The sequence below is a fragment of the Haliotis cracherodii genome, unplaced genomic scaffold, assembly GCF_022045235.1.
Source record: "Haliotis cracherodii isolate W230 unplaced genomic scaffold, xgHalCrac1.p SCAF_9, whole genome shotgun sequence".
In the NCBI taxonomy this organism is placed as follows: Eukaryota; Metazoa; Mollusca; class Gastropoda; order Lepetellida; family Haliotidae; genus Haliotis; species Haliotis cracherodii.
This window is the reverse complement of record NW_027266343.1, coordinates 9,101,246-9,127,179: the sequence shown is the minus strand read 5'-3', so window position 1 is coordinate 9,127,179 and position 25,934 is coordinate 9,101,246. Positions and strand designations below refer to the sequence as shown.

At 40.4% G+C, this 25,934-nt stretch overlaps 1 protein-coding gene across 1 annotated transcript in view; it reads left to right on the top strand.

Moving 5' to 3' along the window:
• Positions 1-24,914, top strand: part of LOC139453000 (uncharacterized) — a 48,860-nt gene extending 23,946 nt beyond the window's left edge. Inside the window, exons 6-8 of the mRNA XM_071234630.1 lie at positions 9,338-9,636; positions 17,438-17,542; positions 24,194-24,914. Of these exons, the coding sequence (XP_071090731.1) occupies positions 9,338-9,636; positions 17,438-17,542; positions 24,194-24,709 (920 nt within the window). The 3' untranslated portion in view covers positions 24,710-24,914. The remainder of the gene's footprint in view (positions 1-9,337; positions 9,637-17,437; positions 17,543-24,193) is intronic.
• Positions 24,915-25,934: the final 1,020 nt, after the last annotated feature.

Here is a 25,934-nt window from a genome sequence, read left to right as displayed (position 1 = left end):
GATCAGATAGTCGAAGCAAAGTAGATGGAGGAATATACAAGGAACATAGCGTAAAGACAACGTTCAAAGTTAAACGAACAGCAACAGCTTGAAGATTTGAATTGAGAGCAACAGAGCTGTGAATCACGCCCTGTCTAACCAAGATAGACGACCCCCCAGTTGCTTTGTCACCTGGGGGGGAATATGAATGATGACAGTTATACTGTCTGATATCAAATTGATCTGTACTTTTAAGGTACGTCTCCTGAAGACATAAAGCAGACGGTTTAAAATCCTGTATCAATAATTGAATGTCATTAAAATTGTTTCTAAGTCCTCTGCAATTCCATTGTATCATATTGGACAATTGAGTCATGGAGGCTCAATTGGAGATCTCACACGTGAACGTGAGGACGAATTACTCCTACTGTCCTGTACAGACAAAGTTACCTCCATGTCAAGAGGCTCAAAGGAGTTGTGAAGAGATAGTTCTGGGGGCGAGGCTGCCGGAGATGATTGTTTTCTATTTAATTTCTTTTTTTTCTTTTTGTCAAGTGAGCTGTCAAGTGGTTCAGTGCTTTTGTTCTTTTCTTGGACAACTGTGTCCGGCTGACTAACAGTCAGAGTATCAGTCTGAGTGTCAGACTGAGTAGAAGTCTGGGTTGCGGAACTGGTGTGATTATCAGAAGTTGGTGGACTGATTCCAGCGGTATTAAGGGGCTGATCAGAATGGACCCATGACAGATCCGTTTGGCATGTGATTGATGCAGTGGCAGTAGATATAGTTGCAGAACGTGTAACTGCGGCAGAGTAAGTAAGATGTGATGGAGTAGTGGATTGTTTAGTGAACAGTTTTCTTGCATCTGCAAAAGAAATGTTATTTTCATATTTCATTTTATTGATTTTTGATTCAAGCTGCCAAACAGGACACGACTTAGAAGAAGACAAATGTTGGCCACCACAGTTAGCACAAACAATGTCCTCCTCACAGTCGTTACCCTCATGGCTGCCAGCACAACGATGACATTTGACAGGTTTAGCACATGATTTAGAACCATGGCCAAAAGTTTGACATTTAAAACATCGGAGTGGATTTGGGATATACATATCCACTCCGATATTAACATAACCAGCTTTGATTGATTGCGGTAAGGAAGAACGCGCAAAAGTGAACAGGTAAGTATGCGTATTGGTGACAACTCCATCGTTGATTCTGGTGAAACGTTTGACAAACGTAACACCTTGATCCTCCAGTTCAGACACAATTTCTTGTTCTGACATATCAGACAGGCATCGAGCTCTGTCCCGAACAATTCCCCGACACGAGTTCAGTGTTCTGTGCACGGACACAGCAACATCAACATTGGCAAACTGAGTAATTGATAAAAGGTTCAGAGATTGCTGTCTCCGTGCACACTCCACAAGTAAGGAGCCAGACCGAAGACGGGTTACATTTTTTACGACACCACAAATTCCGGAAACAGCTTTTGAAATAGCAAAAGGGTTTAGTTTTAACGGTTGATGATCAGCAGCCTCGATTACCAAGAAGCGAGCCCAAGAATCATTGTTTTGAATCACATTTTCAGTTAAACTGTCATTTTCGAGTCTTCTCTTTTTTTCACGATTTGAACCAGGGTTTTGTTGCGCCATAATGACAGGAATTTATTCGGCACCCCTGTTCCCCACCCGCCATCGAGTGTCAAAAAGGACGATGCCGAAGAGGAAGCCAGTCTACAACACCAGGGTTACAGGGGTGGTATACTCCAGTAAATACAACACGAAAAGCTACATTTATCTACCAAAAGAAATGCCCAGCTGGTTCGGCCCGTGACAGAACATTGGAGACATATAGTGAGTGAGTGAGTTAAAGTTTTACGTCACATCGGCAGTATCTCAGCCATATAGTGACGAGAACAATTTGAAAGATAAATATCTGTCACAAAGGACAGTAAAACTTTAGCATGGTATCACAGATTGAAGTCTAAAAACTAACAAATTCAACTCTAAAACCTCTAACAAACATATATACAGCAACTTTACATTTTATTTTAATTTTTAAAATACGAGCTATATACCACCAGTAACTAAAGCCAGACCACCTTATTGGGGATCATGGGGACTTACAGTACTTTAGCTACCTGCATGAATCCCCAACAGGATTTAAGTCATAGCTTTAGTCACTGGTAGGAGTAGACAATACTAGCCATAAATTAAGACACATTCAAATCAAAATAGGAAACGTATTAAAATTCTAGTTCTCAGCAATGTACTAAATATTATGCGGATTTATGTGTCACTATCAGGGGACAATAATTTTACTGTACTTCAACCCCATAAAATGCCACAACCAGAATAATAGAAGTTATCAATTGCATCTAACTAAGTTAAAACACATTTACTCAAAAGCTGCTTATCAGATCTATTTCCTTTAAAAAATCTATAATTAAATGAGAATTGACATTGATAAAAAGATCCCTTAAATTTGAAACTTGATAAAAAGTATCCCTTGTGAGAGAAAACTCTACACAATCAAGCAAAACGTGCTTGACAGTGATTCTCTCATCACAAGGGATGCAAAAGGGAGGATCTTCGCCTTTCAATAAATACTCGTGAGTATAACGACTGTGGCCAATGCGACATCGTTGTAGAATAACTTCATCATACCTGGACTGGCAACCCAAGAAAGTATAGCCTATAGTTGGTTTAATCTGGTGAAGTTTGTTTGCACCTAACTGGGTATTCCACCTTGTCTGCATTAACCGCCTGACATAATTGCTGACATAAGGTTTGTAATCAGAATACGGTATAAGAAGGTGGGAGAGAGATTTATCCAGAGCTGCTTTAGCTGCAGCATCAGCTTGTGTGTTTCCGGTTATGCCGACATGACTCGGTAACCAACAAAAAACGATGTCGTATTGGGCAGTAGAAAGATCATTATACAATTCTAAAATGTCAAGAACATATGGATGATTGGAAGATACATGTTTTAGTGCCTGAAGGCATGACAGGGAATCTGAAAAGATAACAAATTGTTTACATCTCGATTGATGTCGCACATATTCCAAGGCAGTCAGAATAGCCTTTGCTTCAGCAGTGAAAATTGAGCTACAGTCTGGTATTCGGAAAGATATAATTTTTGCTCCAATGACAGTGGCACACGCTACTTTGTCACCATCCTTGGACCCATCTGTAAATATTGAGCGATGTGATTCATATTTTGCTCTCAATTGTAGATATTCCTGTTGAAAGACCAATTGATTCGTGTCAGATTTTTTAAATTGAGTAAGAGTAAGATCAACTTCCGGCCGAACTATTTGCCAAGGTGGAGAAGACAAAAGTCGACAAGGAGAAACAAGATCTAGATTAATATTAGCAGCATTAATGTGGGGTTTTATCCGAATTCCCAGAGGTGGGACCAGCGTAGATTTATTTTGAAACAACTCTTCATAAGGAGGTTTGAAAACACAGGTGTAAGCAGGGTTTAATGGGTTGGAGTATAATTTAGTAACATACTGAAGGGATAACTTGATACGACGGTGCTGTAAAGAAGGTTCATCAGCTTCCACATATAGGCTATCAATGGGAGATGTTCTAAATGCGCCAAGACAGAGCCTTAATCCCTGATGGTGTATGGAATCTAATTTCTCTAAATTACTTCTGCAAGCACCACCATACACAATAGAACCATAATCCAATTTAGATCGGATCAAGGATCTATACAAGTGAAGGAGGGTTTTCTTATCACCACCCCACTTTGAATTTGCAACGACTTTCAGCAAGTCCAGAGCCTTCAGGCATTTAGTCTTAAGATATTTGATATGGGGCAGAAAAGTCAAATGCCGATCAAAAACAAGTCCCAGGAATTTGGCTTCCTCAACAACTTTGATAGGAGTGCCATCCAAAAACAGTTCGGGATCTTTATGGAACTTGTACTTCCTGCAAAAATGAATACAGTTGGTCTTGGCTTTAGAAAATTTAAAGCCATTTTCAAGTGACCATTTCTGAATTTTATGAAGACATAACTGTAGTTGTCTTTCTATAGTACGCATATTTTTGCCGCGACATGAAACATTGAAGTCATCCACAAAAAGTGACCCATCAATTGTGTCATTTAAAACTTTGGAAAGGCTATTAATCTTTATGCTAAATAAAGTAACAGACAGAATACTGCCCTGTGGGACACCCTGATCCTGATGATAATGGTCAGACAGGGTATGACCCACACGAACTTGAAACTGTCTGCCTGTTAAAAACTTGGATACAAACTGAGGCAAACGACCTCTCAAACCAAAATCATGTAAATCTTTAAGGATACCATGCTTCCAAGTCGTATCGTATGCTTTTTCAAGATCAAAAAAGATCGATACAGCATGTTGTTTGTGGACAATGGCATTTTTGACGTACGATTCTAAACGTACCAAATGATCAATGGTACTTCTATTTTTACGGAAACCACACTGAATATTTGTAATGAGGTTGTTGGTTTCCAGGTACCATATTAAACGATTATTGACAATGCGTTCCATAGTTTTACAAACACAGCTAGTTAATGATATTGGTCTATAATTTGATGGATCAGAATGATCCCGTCCAGGTTTAGGTATGGGGATTACAATGGCATTGTGCCATGATGGAGGAAAATTTCCCGAAGTCCAAATCTGATCAAAAATGTCTAAAAGTATCTCAAGACAGGACTGAGGCAAATGCTTCAGGAGCTGATAGTGTATATTGTCATCTCCTGTCGCAGTATCATGAGCTTGGCCAAGGGCAGTATGTAACTCATGGAGTGAAAACACTTCATTATAATCTTCACCATTATCTGAGGTAAAATTAATAGTTTTCTTTTCCTCTAGTTTCTGGTATTTCTGAAACTGTGGAACATAATTTGTTGATGAAGAATGTTTAGCAAGTGTTTCGCCGAATTTATTTGCGATATCAGTTTTATTGGTTAGGATATGATCACCATCTTTTAGGTGGTGAATACTAGATTTGGAACCTTTTCCTTTAATCTTCTGAATCATATTCCAAACCTTGGACATAGGGGTTCGGGAATTGATCCTTGAGACATAATTTCTCCATGACACACGTTTATTCAGTTTAAAAGTGCGTCGTGCTTTAGCATTTGTAATTTTAACATGATTCAAATTATGAACAGTAGGGTTTCGGCGAAAATATTTTTCTGCCTTTTTCCGTATCTTTCTAGCTTGTTTGCATGTATGATCAAACCATGGTTTTCGTATGTGTGGGTTTGCAGAGGACTTGGGTATCGTGTCATCAGCAATTGCATTCAGTTGATCTGAGAACAACTTAATAGGATCAGGAGCGTTCTCGAAAATGTCACGTGTTAACTTGTCAGTACAGAGGTTTTGAAACACAGACCAGTTGGCTTTATTAAAATTCCACCGGGATGAGGGCGGAACGTCAGATGGGTTATTTGTTTTCAGAACTGTAGGGAAATGATCGCTTCCACACAAATCGTCATGAACCGACCAAGTAAATTCATTTAACAAGTTAGAATCTGATAGTGACAGATCTAACGCAGAATACGTCCCAGTAGCAGGATGTAAATACGTATGTGAACCATCATTAAAAATACATAAGTTATTATTGGAAATAAATTCCTCAAGGAGCTTCCCTTTGGAATTAATATTGTTGCTACCCCATAAGGGATTATGACCGTTTAAATCACCCATTATGATACACGGCCTAGGAAGCTGGTCATAGAGAGATTGTAGATCAGAGGGCTGAAGAGTAGAAGTGGGAGTAATATATAGAGAGCACAGTGTAAATGCAACGTGCAAAGTGAGTCGGACTGCAACAGCTTGGAGATTGGAATTAAGGGATACAGGACTGTGAATCACACCCTGTCGCACCAGGATGGAAGACCCTCCAGTAGCCTTAACACCCGGAGGAGAAAATGAATGATATGAACTGTACTGACGGAGGTCAAATGTATTTGATTGTTTGAGATACGTCTCCTGAAGACAAATTGCTGATGGTTTATAATCTTGTACCAATAATTGAATGTCAGAAAGATTAGTCCTTAGACCTCTGCAATTCCACTGAATTAGTGTGTCTGTACTATTCATGTTATAGGAGGTGGAAGTACAGGGGATCTACTTTTCCCTGTCCGAGGCGACTTACTTCTGTTGCGCGCACGGGGATGAGGGGAAACATCCATGTCTTCCAGTAACTGGAATTTATTGTATATCTGCACAGGGTCACGTAAACCCTTGGGGACTCGATCAGATTGTTTCGAGTAATCAACTTTCTTACTGGCATTTTTAACTTTGGGAGATGACTCTGTTGGTATAGGATCAGTCTGTGATTCTGATGAAACACTATTCTCTACATGTGAACTTGGAGTGGTGACTGAATAAGTCTCTGTATTAACCCAGGTGATATCGGTCTGACATGTAACAGACTTTACCGATTTGGTTAAAGGGCGAGAAACAACTGTAGAGTATGACTTACCGGCTGTTGGTGGAGAGGATGCTTTTAGTACAAGTTTTGCTTCATGGTATGTAAGATTGCGTTGAAGTTTGAGTTTAACAATCTCATATTCATGCTGCCAGATGGGACAGGACTTCGATGAAGACATATGTTCACCAAAGCAATTGACACATTTGGGAGATGTCAGGCAATCTGTACCGTCGTGGGCAGCTGCACCACAACGGAAGCATGTCATATGATTTCTACATGACTGGGCACCATGGCCAAACTTTTGGCATTTGAAACACCGAAGTGGATTTGGAATATATTGTTCCACTTCGATATAACAATATCCTGCCTTGATAGATTTAGGGTGTTTGGGCTGTGAAAAAGAAAGCAGATAGGTATTAGTTTTCACAATGTCACCATTTCTCCTGGAAGTAAACCGTTTGACGTTAGTTACGCCTTGACCTTGTAATTCAGCTTCAATTTCAGTTACACTCATATCAGAGAGCCAACGGTCCCTGTCTCTAATGATGCCTTTACTGCTGTTCAAAGACTTGTGTGGTGAAACCGAAACTGCAGTATTGGCGAGTTGTTTAGTGGCTAATAGAGTGGCAGACTGCTTTGCTGTTTTACATTCTATGAGAAGGAAGCCAGACCTAATTTTCTTAACAGCTTGTACATCACCAACTAGACCATAAATTGCTTTTGATGTTGCAAAAGGGTTTAGTTTTAGAGGTTCACCATTATTTGAGGATACCACCAAAAATCTACTCCAACTATCAGTAAAGCTGTTCAATGTACTGTCTTCATCAGAGGACAAACATTCATCCAATGCACGTTTTTGTTTTTTTTGTTGAGCCATGGTTGATTATAGAAGGTTCGCCATCCCAGCTCCCCACCCACCATGGAGTATCATAAAGACAATGCTAAATACCAGTGGATCTCCAGCTGGCAGCACCAAGGATACTGAGATGGTATACTCAAGCAGACTAATTAAAAATTAATCAATCCACCAGATTGGCCCATGAGCCACCGCCTTCTGGGCATAAGACTCTAGGCAATTCAAAATATACACGTAGTTCAAAATCAATAGTGTTTTATAAACAAATTTGGCCAAGACCTAAAGTGGAAATACAAGTCAAAATTATAATTTGTGCAAATACAATAAATGCACAGGGCTCGGCATGACCAGCCGATTGATAGGACCGGGCCCATCCTACCACCCGTCTAGGCGAAGTAAGGGTCGAAGTGGTGTATTGGACAAAGGAACGCTAATCCTGGAACCAGTGCCCTCAACCACCAGACTCCCGTCCTCCGCCGACACAGGGACGCAACCCACGGCAAACAGGTTGCCCATTTTAGTCGCCTCATACGACCAGCAATGGGGGGCTGTGGAAATATTCTACCCCGGTTCCACACGGGGGAAGAGCTATTAGCGCTACCCAGCACTCACCACGAGGAGGTTGCTCTTCACGAGTGCCTGGAGACATATAGAATTCGGAGGTTGACATCACCAGATTGGCCCATGAGCCACCGCCTTCTGGCATAGGACTCTAGGCAATAATTACATTGGCATAGTTATGAACATATTTGATCATCATAAATTATTTGACATCATGTTTCTAAATTGACACATATCCATGCACAGGGCATGGCGTGACCAGCCGATTGATAGAATCGGGCCAATTCTACCACCCGTCTAGGCGAAGTAAGGGTCGAAGTGGTGTGTTGGGCAATAGGAACACTTGTTCCTGGCTCCAATGCCCTCAACCACCAGAATCCCGTCCTCCGCCGACACAGGGGCGCAAACCACGGCAAACGGGTTGCCCAATTTGGTCGCCTTTTACGACCAGCAATGGGGTGCTGTGGACAAATTCTACCCCGAGTCCACACGGGGGAAGAGCTATTAGCGTTACCCAGCACTCACCACGGGGAGGGTAATCTGCAATAAAGCAGAAGTTGTTATCCATATGTTGTACAGAACAATGAATAATCGGATGTATCGAATGGTCGAAATATAATAAATAATCATACATAACGAATAAACGGATATAATGAATAGTTGTTCTAATGAATATTCGGATGTTTCGAATTTTCGCATTACATAATAAAGTCACAATAAAGAAAAGTTGGATATAGTGAATAATTGGATAATAAATTGTCGGTTATAACGTATTGTTGGATATGTAAATGTTCGGATATAATAAATTGTCAGACTGATAAAACGATAAGATGGATATAACGAATAGTCCGATATAACGACGCAAGGTCTATATATAACATATTTAACCATGATTTTGAAATGAACATTATGATCAATAAGGAAGAGAATTTAAGGATGTATAATTCTCTTCTCAATGTGTATCACTTCCAAATGCCATTTAAAGACTTCATTGTGATCAACGTGAATAAAGAAATCATGATTTTGTGAGACCCTTTAACTTCGTTATAAAATAAATTATAACTTCATGCTGCTTTATGATAATATAATTAATTTTTTTCGTTGTGTTCATTGCAATTCAAGCATTTTGATAAGCTGAATTGGTCACGTGTTATTGCATTCGTTTTCCAATAAATGTAAAAAATTAAACCACGCCCACCGAAGCGGACTACACTTATTATCACGGAATGTCGGGGAATCCCAATATTACAGTCGAGGGAATTCCCTTTCTGCTCACGTGCATTGTCATGATCAGGACATTTAGTTAAATTCATGCATATTCATTGTCCAAACTACCCTTTGGGTCCGAAGGCCGAGAAGGAATGAAACAGCAAACGTGGAGGCTCGCTCGCCTGTTTTTTTCCGCTGTGCAAACTTTTGTGCAAATACAGTTTGCACATCGGTTTTTCGATTCATTACCTCAATTGAGGGCAATTAAATAAACAGTCAGTCCTTAAATATTTTTTTTCCGTTATGTAGCATGGTGTCATGATCCAAACTGCACCGAACAACTGCCTCCCGTGAACAGCCCAGAAAATCTACGCAGCATCCTTAAACCGGTGATGAAACTGAGGGATGACGCCCTCAACCGCTTACCGGAAATATTTGGCGTAAAACAAGAACAACGAAAGTATGTCTTCTTAATGGCGGCGTCAGACAATCACTACGTTGAGGCTCAGCAAACAATACAGTCCCTTCATGAAAAGGTCTTTCCATTCATAAGCAACTTCTCATTCTACTTCTACGACATTGGTTTGAAGAAGGAGCAGAGGGATATGGTATGTATAACAGGAAATGATAGGTCAATTCTTGACTGAGTTCCCGTCTGCTGATGTACAGTATAAACCAAAGCTTGGCCCCGTCTCCCATATCACAATATAGTTGACGACGCGCATAGGGAGCCGGGAACCAGCTTAAGTATGTACCCAATAACTGGAGATGGTCCTAGTCGTGATAAAATAATTATGGGCATTATACTGAAATATTAAAAAAATGGTCGGCATTTTTTATGGATACGGGACACATCGCAAGAGCAATGAAGAACGAAGCGTGGTTTATTTCACGATAAAACATTGTTCTATCATGACATCATTTCTGGAAATTCGAATATGCGCTCGTATAGGCTGGAATTACTCGGCTCGATAGATGCGCCACCAGGGGCTATTAGCAATTATGTCCCTTCTAAGCTTTTCCTATGGACCAATCAGATTCCACCTCTCGTATCACTTGCGTTTGCTTCACACAAAATAGTGGCGCCCAGTCAGGACGATCTGATCGATAATCAAGATCAATATTGTGATAAAACGGGGCTTACATCGCGAAGTGCATCAAATCACGTGAGCACCTTGATTAAAAACTTGAAAAGATTTGGAAAATATCTGGTGAAACGAGGTGGCGGTACACATGCTGTGCAAATCCTGCAATCGACCGAAATCTGCATGACGGTTTACGAACCGGATTTCGATTTCGGTGCGCGATTTTGATTGGACTATGCATAGACTCGTTAGTCCAGCTAAAATGTAACTCCATAATACCAGCCTCGTTCGGCAAGGGTGGAAACTGAACTTTTATAGTCAGTTAAGTCGCTTGCCTCGGGAAGATGGTGCTTGGCACGACGCTTTGTATGTACCTCGGAGATAGAAGAGCGTAATTGAGGTTTTGAGTGAGTTAGTTGCGTTTAAAGCAGCTTTGAACAGTATTCCAGTTGCATGACGTCGTGTTGGTTTAATGTTGGAGGAAAGCTCGAGGTTAAGAAAGCCACGTGTACATATCTGGGCCCACTTGCACAAAGCGGTCTTAGTGCTAAGACTATTGTAAGCCTATGTTAAAGTATGGGAGTTACGATCATTTGAGGGCTAAGATCACTTTGTGCAAGTGGGTGCTGATTCTTATCAACCTAGAGACACAATTCTGTCAAACTCGCATTTCATATATACCACCTCCGTGGCCTAGTGATAGAGTGTCTGCCCGGAGAGCGGAAGGTCGGGGGTTGAATCCCCGGCCGCGTCATACCAAAGTGAGTGAGTGAGTGAGTTATGGTTTATAGTCACATCGGCAATATTTCAGCCATATCGTGACTAAATCAAGTTATATAGTCATGAAACACAAAAATGAACTATAAAACCTGTCGACAAAGGACAGTACAATAACTAGAGTATCACGGATTTTAGTTAAAACTAGTTTGAGAGTATATAAAAGAACAATGGAACAATTCAACAAAACAATATAAAAACGGGTTATAGATCGCCAGCAACCAATGTTCGGCCACCACACTAGGGACCGAGGGGACTTACGATGCTTTTGCTACCTGCACGGCTCCCTAGCAGGATTTACACCATCCCTTCAGTCGCTGGCGATTGTAGGCAAGAGTAACCACCAATTAAAACGAACAAATATACTACGATTAAAAATGTGATAGCTATAAATTTACTTTGAAAGAATGGAAGTTATGGATCCTCTCCAGGGGACAATAGTTTTACTGTACTTTAACCCCCTTCGAGGATACAGCCATTTACAATCACAGTTTTTAATTTATTCTACCAAGTTTTAAAACATAGTTTATATACAATATTATTTATCAAAATTTTGAAAACAATTCAATATGTTTTAAAAAATCTATAATTAAACGAGAGTTGATATTTGTAAAAAGATCCTTAAAAGATGATGTTTTGAAATATTGATCCCTTGTGATGGAAAAATCAACACAGTCAAGCAGGACATGCTTGACCGTGATTCTTTCATCACAAGGGACACAAAACGGAGGATCCTCACCTTTCAATAAATACTCGTGGGTGTAGCGACTGTGACCAATGCGACATCGTCTCAGGACAACTTCGTCGTGTCTGGACTGGCAACCCAAGTAGGTATAGCCTAATGTGGGTTTAAATTCATGAAGTTTATTTATACCTACTTGGGTGTCCCATCTTTTCTGCATCAAACTACGAATATATTCCTTGATGCCTTGTTTAAAATCACTGTAGGGAATGGTAAGATGGGACATTGGTTTATCAAGAGCTGCTTTAGCTGCAGCATCAGCTCGTGTGTTACCAGCAATACCAACATGACTAGGCAACCAACAAAGTACGATGTCGTATTGGCCAGTAGCAAGGTCATTATAAAGTTCTAAAATATCAAGAATTAACGGGTGTTTCGAGGTAACAGTCTTAAGTGCTTGTAGGCATGATAAAGAATCGGAGAAAATGATGAAGCGTTTACATACAGTTTGTTTTTGAATATATGTCAAGGCTGTGTGAATAGCCTTAGCTTCAGCAGTAAAGATTGAGCTGTTATCCGGTAATCTGGAGGAAACGGTTTTTGAACCAATGATGGTGGCACTGGCAACTTTGCCATCGTCCTTGGATCCATCTGTGAAGATGGAGCGGTGAGAATTATATTTAGAGCGTAACTGGACATATTCTTGCTGAAAGATTAATTGGTTTGTATCAGATTTCTTAAAGTTGGTAAGTGTAAGATCTACTTCTGGTTTGACCAATTGCCAAGGAGGCGTGGACAATAAACGGTAGGGTGCAATAATATCAAGGTCTATATTAGCTGCTGTTACATGGGGTTTTAATCTGATCCCCAGAGGTGGAACCAGTTTTGGTTTAGTTTGGAATAACTCCTTGTAGAGAGGATTAAAAACACAATCATAAGCTGGATTGGACGGGTTTGATTTTAGTTTTGTTAAATACTGTAATGCAAGTTTTAAACGACGCTGTTTCAACGGAGGCTCATCAGCCTCTACATACAGACTATCGACAGGAGAGGTCCTGAAAGCTCCAAGACAGAGTCTCAAGCCCTGGTGATGAATTGTATCTAGTTTCTGTAAATTAGTTTTACAGGCTCCACCATAAATGATGGAACCGTAGTCTAATTTTGAGCGGATCAAAGATCGGTACAAATGGAGGAGGGTTGTCTGATCCCCACCCCATTTAGAGTGTGATACGACTTTCAGCAGGTCTAGTGCTTTCAGACACTTAGCCTTGAGATATTTTATATGTGGCAAGAATGTTAGGTGGCGGTCAAAAATAAGCCCCAAGAACTTGGTCTCCTCAACTACCTTTATGGGTGTATCAGATAGAAATAGTTCGGGGTCTTTGTGCTGTCTATATTTTCTGCAGAAGTGCATACAATTAGTTTTTGTTTTAGAAAATTTAAAACCGTTAGCAAGAGACCATTTCTGGATTTTATTGAGACACAACTGCAGTTGTCTCTCAATAGTGTTCATGTTTCTCCCGCGACAAGAAATGTTAAAGTCGTCTACAAATAGCGACCCATCAACGGAATCATTCAAAACATTTGACAGACTGTTAATCTTGATACTAAATAATGTTACAGACAAAATACTGCCTTGTGGGACACCCTGATCCTGAGTATAATGGTCAGACAGGGTTGAACCCACTCGGACTTGAAATTGTCTGTCTGTTAAAAACTGGGATATGAAATGAGGCAAACGGCCTCTCAAACCAAAATCATGTAAATCCTTTAGAATGCCGTGCTTCCAAGTAGTATCATAGGCCTTTTCAAGATCAAAAAAGACTGATACTACATGCTGTTTGTTTACAATAGCATTTGTCACAAAGGATTCCAAACGTACTAAATGGTCGATAGTACTTCTATTTTTTCGGAAACCACACTGAATATTTGTAATTAGATTATTGGTTTCCAGATACCAAATTAATCTATTATTCACCATTCGTTCCATGGTTTTACACACGCAACTTGTTAAGGATATAGGTCTATAGTTAGAGGGATCTGTATGATCCCGGCCAGGCTTTGGTATTGGAACTACAATGGCATTATGCCATGAAGGAGGAAAATTCCCAGATATCCATATTTGATCAAATATATCTAAAAGTGTCTCCAGACAGGATTCAGGTAAATGTTTTAAAAGCTGATAATGTATGTTGTCAGCACCCGTTGCTGTGTCATGAGCTTGCCCAAGGGCGGTGTGTAGCTCATGTAATGAGAAGACTTCATTATAGTCTTCACCATTATCAGAAGTGAAATTTAATTTGATCTTTTCCTGTTGTTTCTTAATTTTTTGAAACTCCGGGACATAATTAGATGTGGAAGAATGTTTTGCCAACGTTTCTCCAAGCTTATTTGCAATGTCAGTTTTATCCGTTAATAACCTGTCATCATCCTGAAGATGATGAACAGAAGATTTTGAGCCTTTGCCTTTTATTTTCTGAACCATGTTCCACACCTTGGACATGGGCGTACGGGAATTTATTTTGGAGACATAGTTCCTCCAAGATTGACGCTTATTCTGTTGAAAAGCACGTCGTGCCTTGGCATTTGTAATTTTAACTCTATCCAAATTATGGACTGTAGGATGTCGGCGAAAATATTTTTCTGCTTTCTTCCTACACTTTCTGGCCTGTTTGCAGTCATTTGTAAACCATGGTTTACGAATATGGGGATTTGCAGAGGACTTCGGAATGGTTTGGTCAGCAATGTCATTCAATAAATCCGAAAACAACTGTATCGGATCTGGAATATTCTGGAAAATGTTATGTTTTAATTTGTCAGTACACAGTACCTCGTATAAGGACCAATTGGCCTTGGTAAAGTTCCACCTGGATGACGGTGGTTCATCAGCAGGGTTAACAGTTTTAAGTATAGTGGGAAAATGATCACTCCCGCAGAGGTCATCATGGACTGACCATGCAAATTCATTATATAAAGTAGAGTCTGTGAGTGACAGATCGAGGGCAGAATAAGTACCAGTGGCTGGATGTAAATAAGTGCTGGAATCATCATTAAAGATACATAAGTTATTGTCAGAAAGAAAATCCTCAATGATTTTTCCTTTATTATTAGCATTTGGACTTCCCCACAACGGGTTGTGTCCGTTCAGATCACCCATGATAATGCAGGGCTTTGGAAGTTGATCATATAGATTTTGAAGATCAGATTGACGAAGATCAGAGGAAGGCGGAATATATAAGGAGCACAACGTAAAAGCAATGTGGAGAGTCAGACGAACAGCAACAGTTTGAAGATTTGTATTAAGAGGGACTAGGCTATGTATGATGCCCTGTCGCACCAAGATAGTTGATCCTCCTGTTGCCTTATCTCCAGGAGGAGAAAAGGAATGATAATCATCGTACTGTCTTAAAGTAAACTTATCTGTACTTTTGAGGTAGGTTTCTTGAAGACATAGTGCTGACGGCTTGAAATCTTGTATCAATAATTGGATCTCATTGAAATTATGTCTAAGTCCTCTGCAATTCCATTGCATTAGATTGGGCAATTTAGTCATGGTGGCTCAATCGGAGATATTTCACGTGAATGTGAGGAGGAACTATTCCTCCGCCTGTCCTGTGAGGACAGGGTGACCTCCATATCCAGAGGTCCAAAAGGGTTCTGTAGAGGAACCTCAGAAGGTGTAGGGACGGTTGGAGTTGAATGTCTATTTAGTTTTTTTCTTTCTTTTCTTGTTAAAGGAACTGTGGCTGGTTGTGAAACAGACGTTGAGGATTGTTTGTCAGGCTGACTCTCTGTCTGAGATCCAGCACTAGACTGAGTGACTTCGGCAATAATCTGATGGATTGAATCTTTGTCAACAGGATGTTTCGACTTGACCCATGTCAAGTCAGTTTGACATGAAATAGAGGACATTGCTACAGAACGAGTGACTGCAGCAGAGTAGGTTAAGTGAGAAGGAGTCGAGGTCTGATTAGTGAAGAGTTTCTTGGCATCTAGGTATGATAGGTTTTGTTCACTTTTAATTTTCATGATTTTTGATTCTCTTTGCCACACAGGGCAGGACCTTGATGAGGCAGGATGTGGGCCATGACAGTTAAAGCATTGTACATCATTTACACAGTCGGAGTTGTCGTGGGAGCCACCACAACGATGACACACCACAGAGTTGTGACAAGATTTTGACCCATGACCGAACTGTTGGCATTTGTAACATCGGAGTGGATTGGGGACATACACCTCCACTCCGATATTGATGTAACCTGCCTGAATTGATTGCGGAATCGATGTACGCGCAAACGTCAAGAGATATGTGTTTGTATTTGTTATGACACCTTCTTTCTTGACAGTGAAACGTTTCACTGCAGTAACAGCTTGCTCTTCTAACTCCGCAGCAATGTCCTCTTCCGACATGTCCGACAAGCAACGAGCCCGGTCGCGAACGATGCCTCTACAAGAATTCAATGTTCTGTGCACAGACACAGCAACCTCAATATTAGCAAATGTTGTGATAGACAAAAGATTGAGAGATTGCTGTCTCCGTGCACACTCAACCAGAAGTGAGCCACTACGGAGACGGGTGACATTTTTCACCTCTCCACAAATTCCAGATACTGCTTTAGAGATAGCAAACGGGTTCAGTTTAATGGGTAGTTGATCCCTAGCCTCAATAACTAGGAATCTAGCCCAAGTATCAATGTTTGAAGAAGTATTTCCATTTGATTGATCTATATCCTCAATACGTCTCTTCTTTTCATTTCGAGAGGAACCAGATTGTTGTAGTGACATGATGAAAGAAAATTATTCCACACCCCTGCTCCCCACCCACCACCGAGTGACAACAAGGACGGAGTCAAATTGCACCGGATATCCAGGATGCAGACACCAGGGATACAGGGATGCTATACTCCAGAGAATATGACGCGAACAGCTGTATTTGTCTACCAATTTAATGCCAGACTGGTTCGGCCCATGACAAGAAATTGGAAACATACATCATTCGGAGGTCAACATCACCAGATTGGCCCATGAGCCACCGCCTTCTGGCGTAAGACTCTAGGCAATTTATTCAATCCAAAATTGAGAATTCACACAAGTTATGTATGGCCAAGATCAAAATATACATCAAAATACAACACAGGTGTGCATATACAATATTACACACAGGGCTTGGCATGACCAGCCGATTGATAAGACCGGGCCCATCTTACCACCCGTCTAGGCGAAGTAAGGGTCGAAGTAATGTGTTGGGCAAAGGAACACAGTTCCAGGAACCAGTGCCCTCAACTACCAGACTCCCGTCCTCCGCCGACACAGGGACGCAACCCACGGCAAACAGGTTGCCCATTTTAGTCGCCTCATACGACCAGCAATGGGAGGCTGTGGAAATATTCTGCCCCGGTTCCACACGGGGGAAGAGCTATTAGCGCTACCCAGCACTCACCACGAGGAGGTTGCTCTTCACGAGTGCCGCGTCATACCAAAAACATTACACGATGGTACTTGTTGTGTCCCTGCCTGGCGCTCTGAAGTAAGGGGATAAAACAAGGACTTATCGGCCCGAAGTCAGTATACTCTGTCTGAGTGGGGTATTCATGTTAACTTCACGTCGCTATATAAGTGCAATAATTTTGAATGGGACGTTAAACCCCACTTCACCTCACCTTACCCATAGCAAGAATATTGCTGAATGCGACGCTACACAACACAACACAACACAACACAACACAACACAAAACACACAGCCACAGAGACAGACAAATAGACAGACACACAGTGAGATAAACAGACAAACAGAAACACCGGAATCAAAACGGTAGGTCCCTTACGCCAAAATCTGAGTCGTGAAGTTTGAGATTTTCATTGCAGGTGACGACATATGGGAAAGCTGTTGTCAAGACATATCCCTTCCGCCTTCTACCATCACGGATACAGTTCCTCAAAGGCTATTCCTGGAAACCACTCATGATTCAGGTACAGTGCAAACACCTTCCAAAGTCGGGTCCACTCAAGTGGGCATTTTGTTACAGTGTCTTTGTTTGCCTGAACACTTTCCCATATTTCACTCATCAAAGATCCAATAAAAATATTTTTATTTGAAAACCAAATACACATCAAAACCAAAAGGAGATTCCCTCAAGGCTCTGAAAATTGGGAAATGCTTAAATGATATGCCGTATTTCATAACTGGAAATGTGTCTTCAACAATTCAAAATAATAATGCGTCTGGGATCTTTTTCATCGATGACCTACCCCACTAACAATAACCCCACATTATTTTCCCCAAACCTTAGCCCAAGTACCCATTTAGGACAATATAAATTGTAACACTCATTCCAATATTTTAGAGCATGGTAATATTGCAATGATTCAAAACTTCCATAGGATAATGATACATGTTATAAACTGACATTTCTAATGCAGTATCTGATTTTTTCAGGCACAGTGTGAGTGAGTTAAGATTTAGCGTCACATCGGCAGTATTTCAGCCATATCGTGACGAGAAGTACATTAATAATACACATAATTATACGAAATAAAAACCTGTCGACGAAGGACAGTAGAATAACTAGAATATCACAGACTTGATTTAAAACTAGTTGTGAATAATAAAAACAGTAAGCATTAATGAACATCACAATATAAAAATGGGCTAGAAATCGTCAGCAACAGAAGGGAGATCACCATACTGGGGACCATGGGGACTTACAGTACTTTTGCTTCCTGCATGGACCCCGGCAGGATTTATATCATCCCTTCAGTCACTGGCGACAGTGAACCAGTTAAGCCTTAGATTAAAATAACGAAGATACTACGTTTAAAATCCTAGTGTGCTGAAAAATACTTCGAATGATTTGGGACTTACATACCCTCTTAGGGGGACAATAATTTTACACTACTTCAACCCCCCTCAAGGGTACAGCCACTAACAATCTAAGTTATGAATTTCGCACTACCAATTTTTAAAACAATACATTGAACACATCAAAATTTATGAACAAGTTCTATTTCCTTTAAAAAACATAATATTAAACGAGAATTAACATCATTAAAAAGGTCCTTAATTGTTTTTACATTGAAATATTTATCCCTTGTGATGGAAAAATCAACACAGTCAAGCAGGACATGCCCGACTGTGATTCTTTCATCACAAGGGATACAAAACGGAGGATCCTCACCTTTTAGTAAATATTCATGAGTATATCTGCTGTGGCCAATACGACATCGTCGCATAATGACCTCCTCAAATCTGGACTGACAGCCCAAGAAGGTATATCCGATATTTGGTTTAATTTCATGTAATTTATTGATACCTACTTGGGCGTCCCACTTCTGTTGCATAAGATCTCGGATGTAAGATCGAATAATGGGTTTAAAATCAGTGTATGGGATCAGAAGTGGTGTCACAGATTTGTTGAGCGCTGCTTTAGCAGCAGCATCGGCCATTGTGTTACCAATGATACCAACATGGCTTGGTAACCAACAAAACACGATGTCATATTGGCCAGTAGCAAGATCATTAAATAACTCAAGAATTTGGATTAAAAGTGGATGTTTTGAAGACATATTTTTAATTGCCTGAAGGCATGAAAGAGAATCTGAAAACAGTATGAATTGTTTATGTTTAGATTGATTACTGACATATTTAAGTGCTGTAAAAATGGCGTTTGCTTCTGCAGTGAATATTGAACTGTTATCAGGTAAACGTGAAGAGATTGTTCTGGATCCAATGACAGTGGCACTAGCAACTGCGCCACCATCCTTGGATCCATCTGTAAATATAGATTTATAAGTGTCGTAAGTGTTTCTTAGTTGAAGGTATTCTTGTTGGTAAATTAATTGGTTAGTATCTGATTTCTTTAGTTTTGTTAATGTCAGGTCTACTTCTGGCTTTACCATTTGCCAAGGAGGAGATGAGAAAAGTTTAGTAGGAGCTATATCTTGAAGTTGAATATTCGAAGCTGATATTGCAGATTTTATTCTGATTCCGAGTGGAGGAGTAAGTGTTGATTTCTTATTGTAAAGATCCTCGTAGAGAGGATTGAAGATGCATTCAAAAGCTGGATTGGACTGATTAGAATATAATTTAGTGATGTATTGTAAAGATAATTTTAGTCGGCGTTGTTTAAGAGAAGGCTCATCTGCTTCTATATAAAGACTGTGAATAGGAGACGTTCTGAAGGCTCCAAGGCAAAGCCTCAGGCCTTGATGATGGATGGTATCGAGTTTTTGTAAATTACTTTTGCAGGCTCCACCATAGACGATGGAGCCATAATCAAGTTTTGAACGAATGAGTGACCTGTATAAGTGTAAGAGAGTTGTTTGATCCCCTCCCCACTTTGAATTAGAAACTACTTTCAATAAGTCGAGTGCCTTCAGGCATTTAGCTTTAAGGTATTTAATATGTGGAAGGAAAGTTAAGTGGTTATCAAAAATAAGTCCCAAGAACTTGGCCTCCTTAACAACTTTGATAGGAGTGCCATTCAGAAATAGTTCAGGGTCCTTATGTGGCTTATATTTTCTGCAGAAATGTATACAATTAGTTTTTGATTTGGAAAATTTAAACCCGTTTTCTAGACACCACTTGTTAATTTTATTGAGACATAATTGTAATTGCCTTTCTATTGTGTGCATATTTTTTCCACGGCAAGATAGATTAAAATCATCCACAAAAAGTGATCCATCAACTGAATCATTTAAAACTTTTGACAAACTGTTAATTTTTATACTAAATAAAGTGACAGACAAAATACTGCCTTGTGGGACACCCTGATCCTGATTATAATGATCAGACAGGGTAGAACCCACGCGGACTTGAAATTGCCTGTCTGTTAAAAATTGTGATATAAAATGAGGCAGACGGCCTCGTAATCCAAAATCATGAAGATCTTTTAAAATACCATGTTTCCATGTTGTATCGTATGCTTTTTCTAAATCGAAAAAGATCGATACAGCATGTTGTCTATTTACAATGGAATTTTTAACGAATGATTCTAAACGCACTAAGTGATCGATAGTACTTCTGTTCTTCCGGAAACCACATTGTATATTGGTAAGAAGATTATTCGTTTCCAAGTACCACACTAATCGATTATTTACCATGCGTTCCATAGTTTTACAAACGCAGCTAGTTAGAGATATAGGTCTGTAATTTGATGGATCAGAATGATCCCGCCCAGGTTTGGGTATGGGGATAACAATGGCTTTATGCCATGAAGGTGGAAATGTCCCTGCTGTCCAAATATCATCGAATATATTCAACATAGTTTCAAGACATGATTCTGGCAAGTGTTTAAGTAGCTGATAATGAATATTATCAGCGCCTGCTGCTGTATCATGAGCTTGCCCTAAGGCAGTATGTAGCTCATGTAGTGAAAATACCTCATTGTAATCTTCACCATTATCAGATGTAAAATTTACTTTTTTCTTTTCCTGTTGAAGCTGATATTTTTGAAATTCGGGAACGTAATTTGATGAAGACGAATGTTGAGATAAAGTTTTCCCAAGTCTATTGGCAATAGCAGATTTATCCGTTAGCAAAGTGTCACCATCCTTTAAATGGTTTACTGTAGAATTTGATCCCTTGCCTTTGATCTTTTTGATCATGTTCCATACCTTGGACATAGGGGTACGAGTGTTTATATTGGAGACATAGTTCCTCCATGATTGACGTTTATTTTGTTTAAATAGACGTCTTGCCTTAGCATTTGAAATTTTGACAGTGTTTAAATTATGGACAGTAGGATGTTTACGGAAGTATTTCTCCGCCTTCTTACGACATTTCCTAGCTTGTTTGCACGTGTCATCAAACCATGGTTTACGAATACGTGGGTTGACAGAGGACTTAGGTATTGATTCATCAGCAATTTCATTCAGTTGATCTGAGAACAACTGAATGGGGTCAATAACATTCTGAAAAGACGTAGGTTGTAATTTATCTTTGCATAAAGATTGAAATAAAAGCCAATCAGCCTTCACAAAATTCCATCGAGGTGAAGGTGGATCATCAGCGGGATTAATGGGCTTAAGCACCGTGGGGAAATGGTCACTCCCACATAGGTCGTCATGGACGGACCATGAGAATTCATTTAACAAAACTGAATCCGTCAAAGACAGATCTAAAGATGAATAGGTACCAGTAGCAGGGTGTAAGTAAGTGTCTGAGTCATCATTAAAAATGCAAAGATCATTATCGGAAACAAAATCTTCGATCACTTTTCCCTTTTGATTAATGGTTGAACTTCCCCATAAAGGATTATGCCCATTTAGATCACCCATGATGACACAGGGCTTTGGGAGCTGGTCGTATAGTTTTTGTAGATCATTACGCTGAAGATTTGAAGATGGAGGAATGTATAAGGAGCAAAGTGTGAAGGCAATATGCAGTGTAAGTCTAACTGCAACTGCTTGCAAATTCGTGTCAAGCGGAACAGGACTGTGAACAACGCCCCGCCGCACCAACATAGAAGCACCTCCAGTAGCTTTATCTCCCGGAGGAGAAAAAGAATGATAGGAACTATACTGCCTTAATTCAAATTTATCTGTATTTTTTAAGTACGTCTCTTGTAAAGAAATTGCTGATGGACTTAAATCTGTTGTTAATAATTGCAGCTCGTTAAAATTGTGCCTAAGTCCTCTGCAATTCCATTGAAAAATATTTGAATGGTTCATGGCGGTTCTATAGGAGATCGCTCACGTGAACGTGAAGAAGAGTCACCACTCATAGTAGATGGAGTAACATCCATCTCGAGAGGATCAAAGAAATTCTGAACATCAACAGATGTTTCAGTGACAGTAGGGATCTTAGTAGTAATTTTCTTGTTTTGTTTCTTCTTTTGTTTTTTGGGCATTTCAGTCGATGGTTTGTTAGTTGCTGGTAATTCAGGAGTCGGTTTAGGTTGGGCCATAGTCTGAGTCACAACCTGAGATGCTGGAGAGATGCCAGATGATTGAGTATCTGAATCATCTGTCTGACTCTCAGATGTTGTAACCACAGGCACAGGGTGTTCAGAGTGTGCCCATGTCAGGTCAGTTTGACATTCTATAGATCTTGTGGTAGAAGGTCGAGAGACAGCAGCAGCATAAGTGTGCCCTGATGGAGGTGACCGGCTGGCAATGACTTTTCTTGCTTCCTGAAAAGAAATGTTGTTTTGACATTTGACTGTCAAGATATCTTTCTCATGTTGCCAAAGAGGACATGATTTTGAAGATGCAACATGTTTACCCTTACAATTCACACATTTGGGGTCAGCTGAACAATCTGAGGCGTCATGATTTGCACCACAACGGTGACAAACAATCGGCCGATCGCATGATTTGGAACCGTGTCCAAACTTCTGACACTTGTAACATCGGAGTGGATTGGGGACATACACCTCCACTCCGATGTTAAAATATCCTGCCTTTATAGATTGTGGTATGGTCGACAGTGAAAAGGTGAACAAATAAGTATTTGTTGGGACAATGTTATCTCCATCCTTTCTTGTGAAACGTTTCACTGACGTGACATGTTGATCATTGAGTTCATCAAGAATTTCCTCTTCTGTCATTTCTGCCAGACAACGGGCTCTGTCGCGGATGATGCCTCGACTTGAGTTTAACGTTCTGTGCGCAGAGACAGCAACTTCAGTGTTTGCGAATGTAGTACATTTCAAAAGATTGATAGCTTGCTGTCTCCGTGCACACTCTACCAAAAGAGAACCGGTCCGGAGGCGTGAAACATTCTTGACTTCACCACAAATACCTGCAATGGCTTTAGAGATAGCAAAAGGATTAATTTTCAAGGGTAGTTGATTTCGTGATTCAACAACTATAAAACGTGCCCAAGAATTAGAATTTTGTGAAATCGAGACATCATCATCAGATGATAAAATCTCAGCTTCGAGTCGTCTCTTCTTTTCATTGCGGTTGGAACCAGAATGATTGTGAGCCATGATGAAAGTAATTTATTCAGCACCCCTGCTCCCCACCCACCATGGAGTGCTACAAAGAGCGATGTTTAATTGCACCGGATCTCCAACATGCAAACATCAGGGATACAGAGGTGGTATACTCCAGTAAAAACAACATGAATAGCTGCATTTGTCTAACAAATAAAATGCCAGGCTGGTTCGGCCCATGACAAGAAATTGAAGACATACAGAACACAGAGGTCGAAAGTACCAGATTGGCCCATGAGCCACCGCCTTCTGGCGTAAGACTCTAGGCAATTTATACAATCCAAAATTGATAATATACACAAGGTATGCATGGCCAAGACCAAAATATACATTACAATACAACACATGTGTGCATATACAATATTACGCACAGGGCCTGGCATGACCAGCCGATTGATAAGACCGGGCCCATCTTACCACCCGTCTAGGCGAAGTAAGGGTCGAAGTAGTGTGTTGGGCAAAGGAACACAGTTCCAGGAACCAGTGCCCTCAACTACCAGACTCCCGTCCTCCGCCGACACAGGGACGCAACCCACGGCAAACGGGCTGCCCACTTTGGTCGCCTCTTACGACCAGCAATGGGGTGCTGTGGAAATATTCTACCCCGGTTCCACACGGGGGAAGAGCTATTAGCGCTACCCAGCACTCACCACGAGGAGGTTGCTCTTCACGAGTGCCTTTTCAGGCACACATCAACACAGCTGAATTCGTCATATACATGGACGCTTCAGTCGTAATTACAAACAACCTTGACAAGATGTTCGAAAAAGCGACGTATACAGGCTTCCTGATGTGCCCGGGGCACGGCTCAGTGGCACAGCACACGTCTCTACTGATGTTCTCCTATTACGGCGATGCTCCTTGTACATTTTCACCCTACACAGAATACGAGGGGGGATTTCTAGTTTTCCGCAATGAACCTTTTGCTCTGAAGCTGCTCTTGGAACCCTGGGTCGCATGCGCACTGGATCCACTCTGCATGTGCCCGAAAAACAATTTACTAAGTTGCCCCCAGAAACGGCAATATGGCAAATGCCACAGGTATGACCTCTCGGCGATGACTATAGTTCTGATCAAGTTATTTCGAGACAGAATTTCATCTTTCGACGTCCGAAGGGGTCAGTTTCATACTATAAAGCAAGGCAGAACACATGTATTTCAATATCTTGAGCACCTACAGGCAGCAAACACTCTCCAATAGTTTCAGGAATTATGGAATTGGCATTTACATGTCTTGGCATACACGTATGTGAGTGAGTGAGTGAGTTATTATTTAACGTCACATGGGCAATATTTCAGCCATATCGTGACGAGAAGTTACATTTATGATACATTTATGAAACATTTATGATACATATATTCAAACTGAATAAAAAGCTGTCAACGAAGGACAGTAGAATAACTAGAATATCACAGACTTGATTTAAAACTAGTTGAGAATATTAAAAGGCAGTAAGCATTAATGAACACCACAATATAAAAATGGGCTAGAAATCGTCAGCAACTGAAGGGAGATCACCATACTGGGGACCATGGGGACTTACAGTACTTTTGCTTGCTGCATGGACCCCGGCAGGATTTATATCATCCATTCAGTCACTGGCGACAGTGTACCAGATAAGCCTTAGATTAAAGGAACGAAGATACTACGTTTAAAAGCCTAGAGTGCAGAAAAATACTTCGATTGATATGGGACTTACATACCCTCTTAGGGGGACAATACTTTTACGCTACTTCAACCCCCCTCGAGGGTACAGCCACTAACAATCTAAGTTATGAAATTCGCACTAACAATTTTTAAAAACAATACATTGAACACATCAAAATTTATGAAAAAGCTCTATTTCTTTTAAAAAACATAACAGTAAACGAGAATTAACATCATTAAAAAGGTCCTTAATTGTTTTAACATTGAAATATTTATCCCTTGTGATGGAAAAATCAATACAATCAAGCAGGACATGCTTGACTGTGATTCTTTCATCACAAGGGATGCAAAACGGAGGATCCTCACCATTTAAAAGATACTCATGTGTATATCTTGAATGGCCAATACGACATCGTCGCATAATGACCTCTTCAAATCTGGACTGACAGCCCAGGTAGGTGTAACCGATATTTGGTTTAATTTCATGTAATTTATTGATACCTACTTGGGTGTCCCACTTCTGTTGCATAAGATCTCGGATGTAAGATCGACTCATGGGTTTAAAATCAGTGTATGGGATCAGAAGTGGTGTCACAGATTTGTTGAGGGCTGCTTTTGCAGCAGTATCGGCCATTGTGTTACCAATGATACCAACGTGGCTTGGTAACCAACAAAAGACGATATCATATTGGCCAGTAGCAAGATCATTAAATAATTCGAGAATTTCGATTAAAAGTGGATGTTTTGATGACATATTTTTAATCGCCTGAAGGCATGA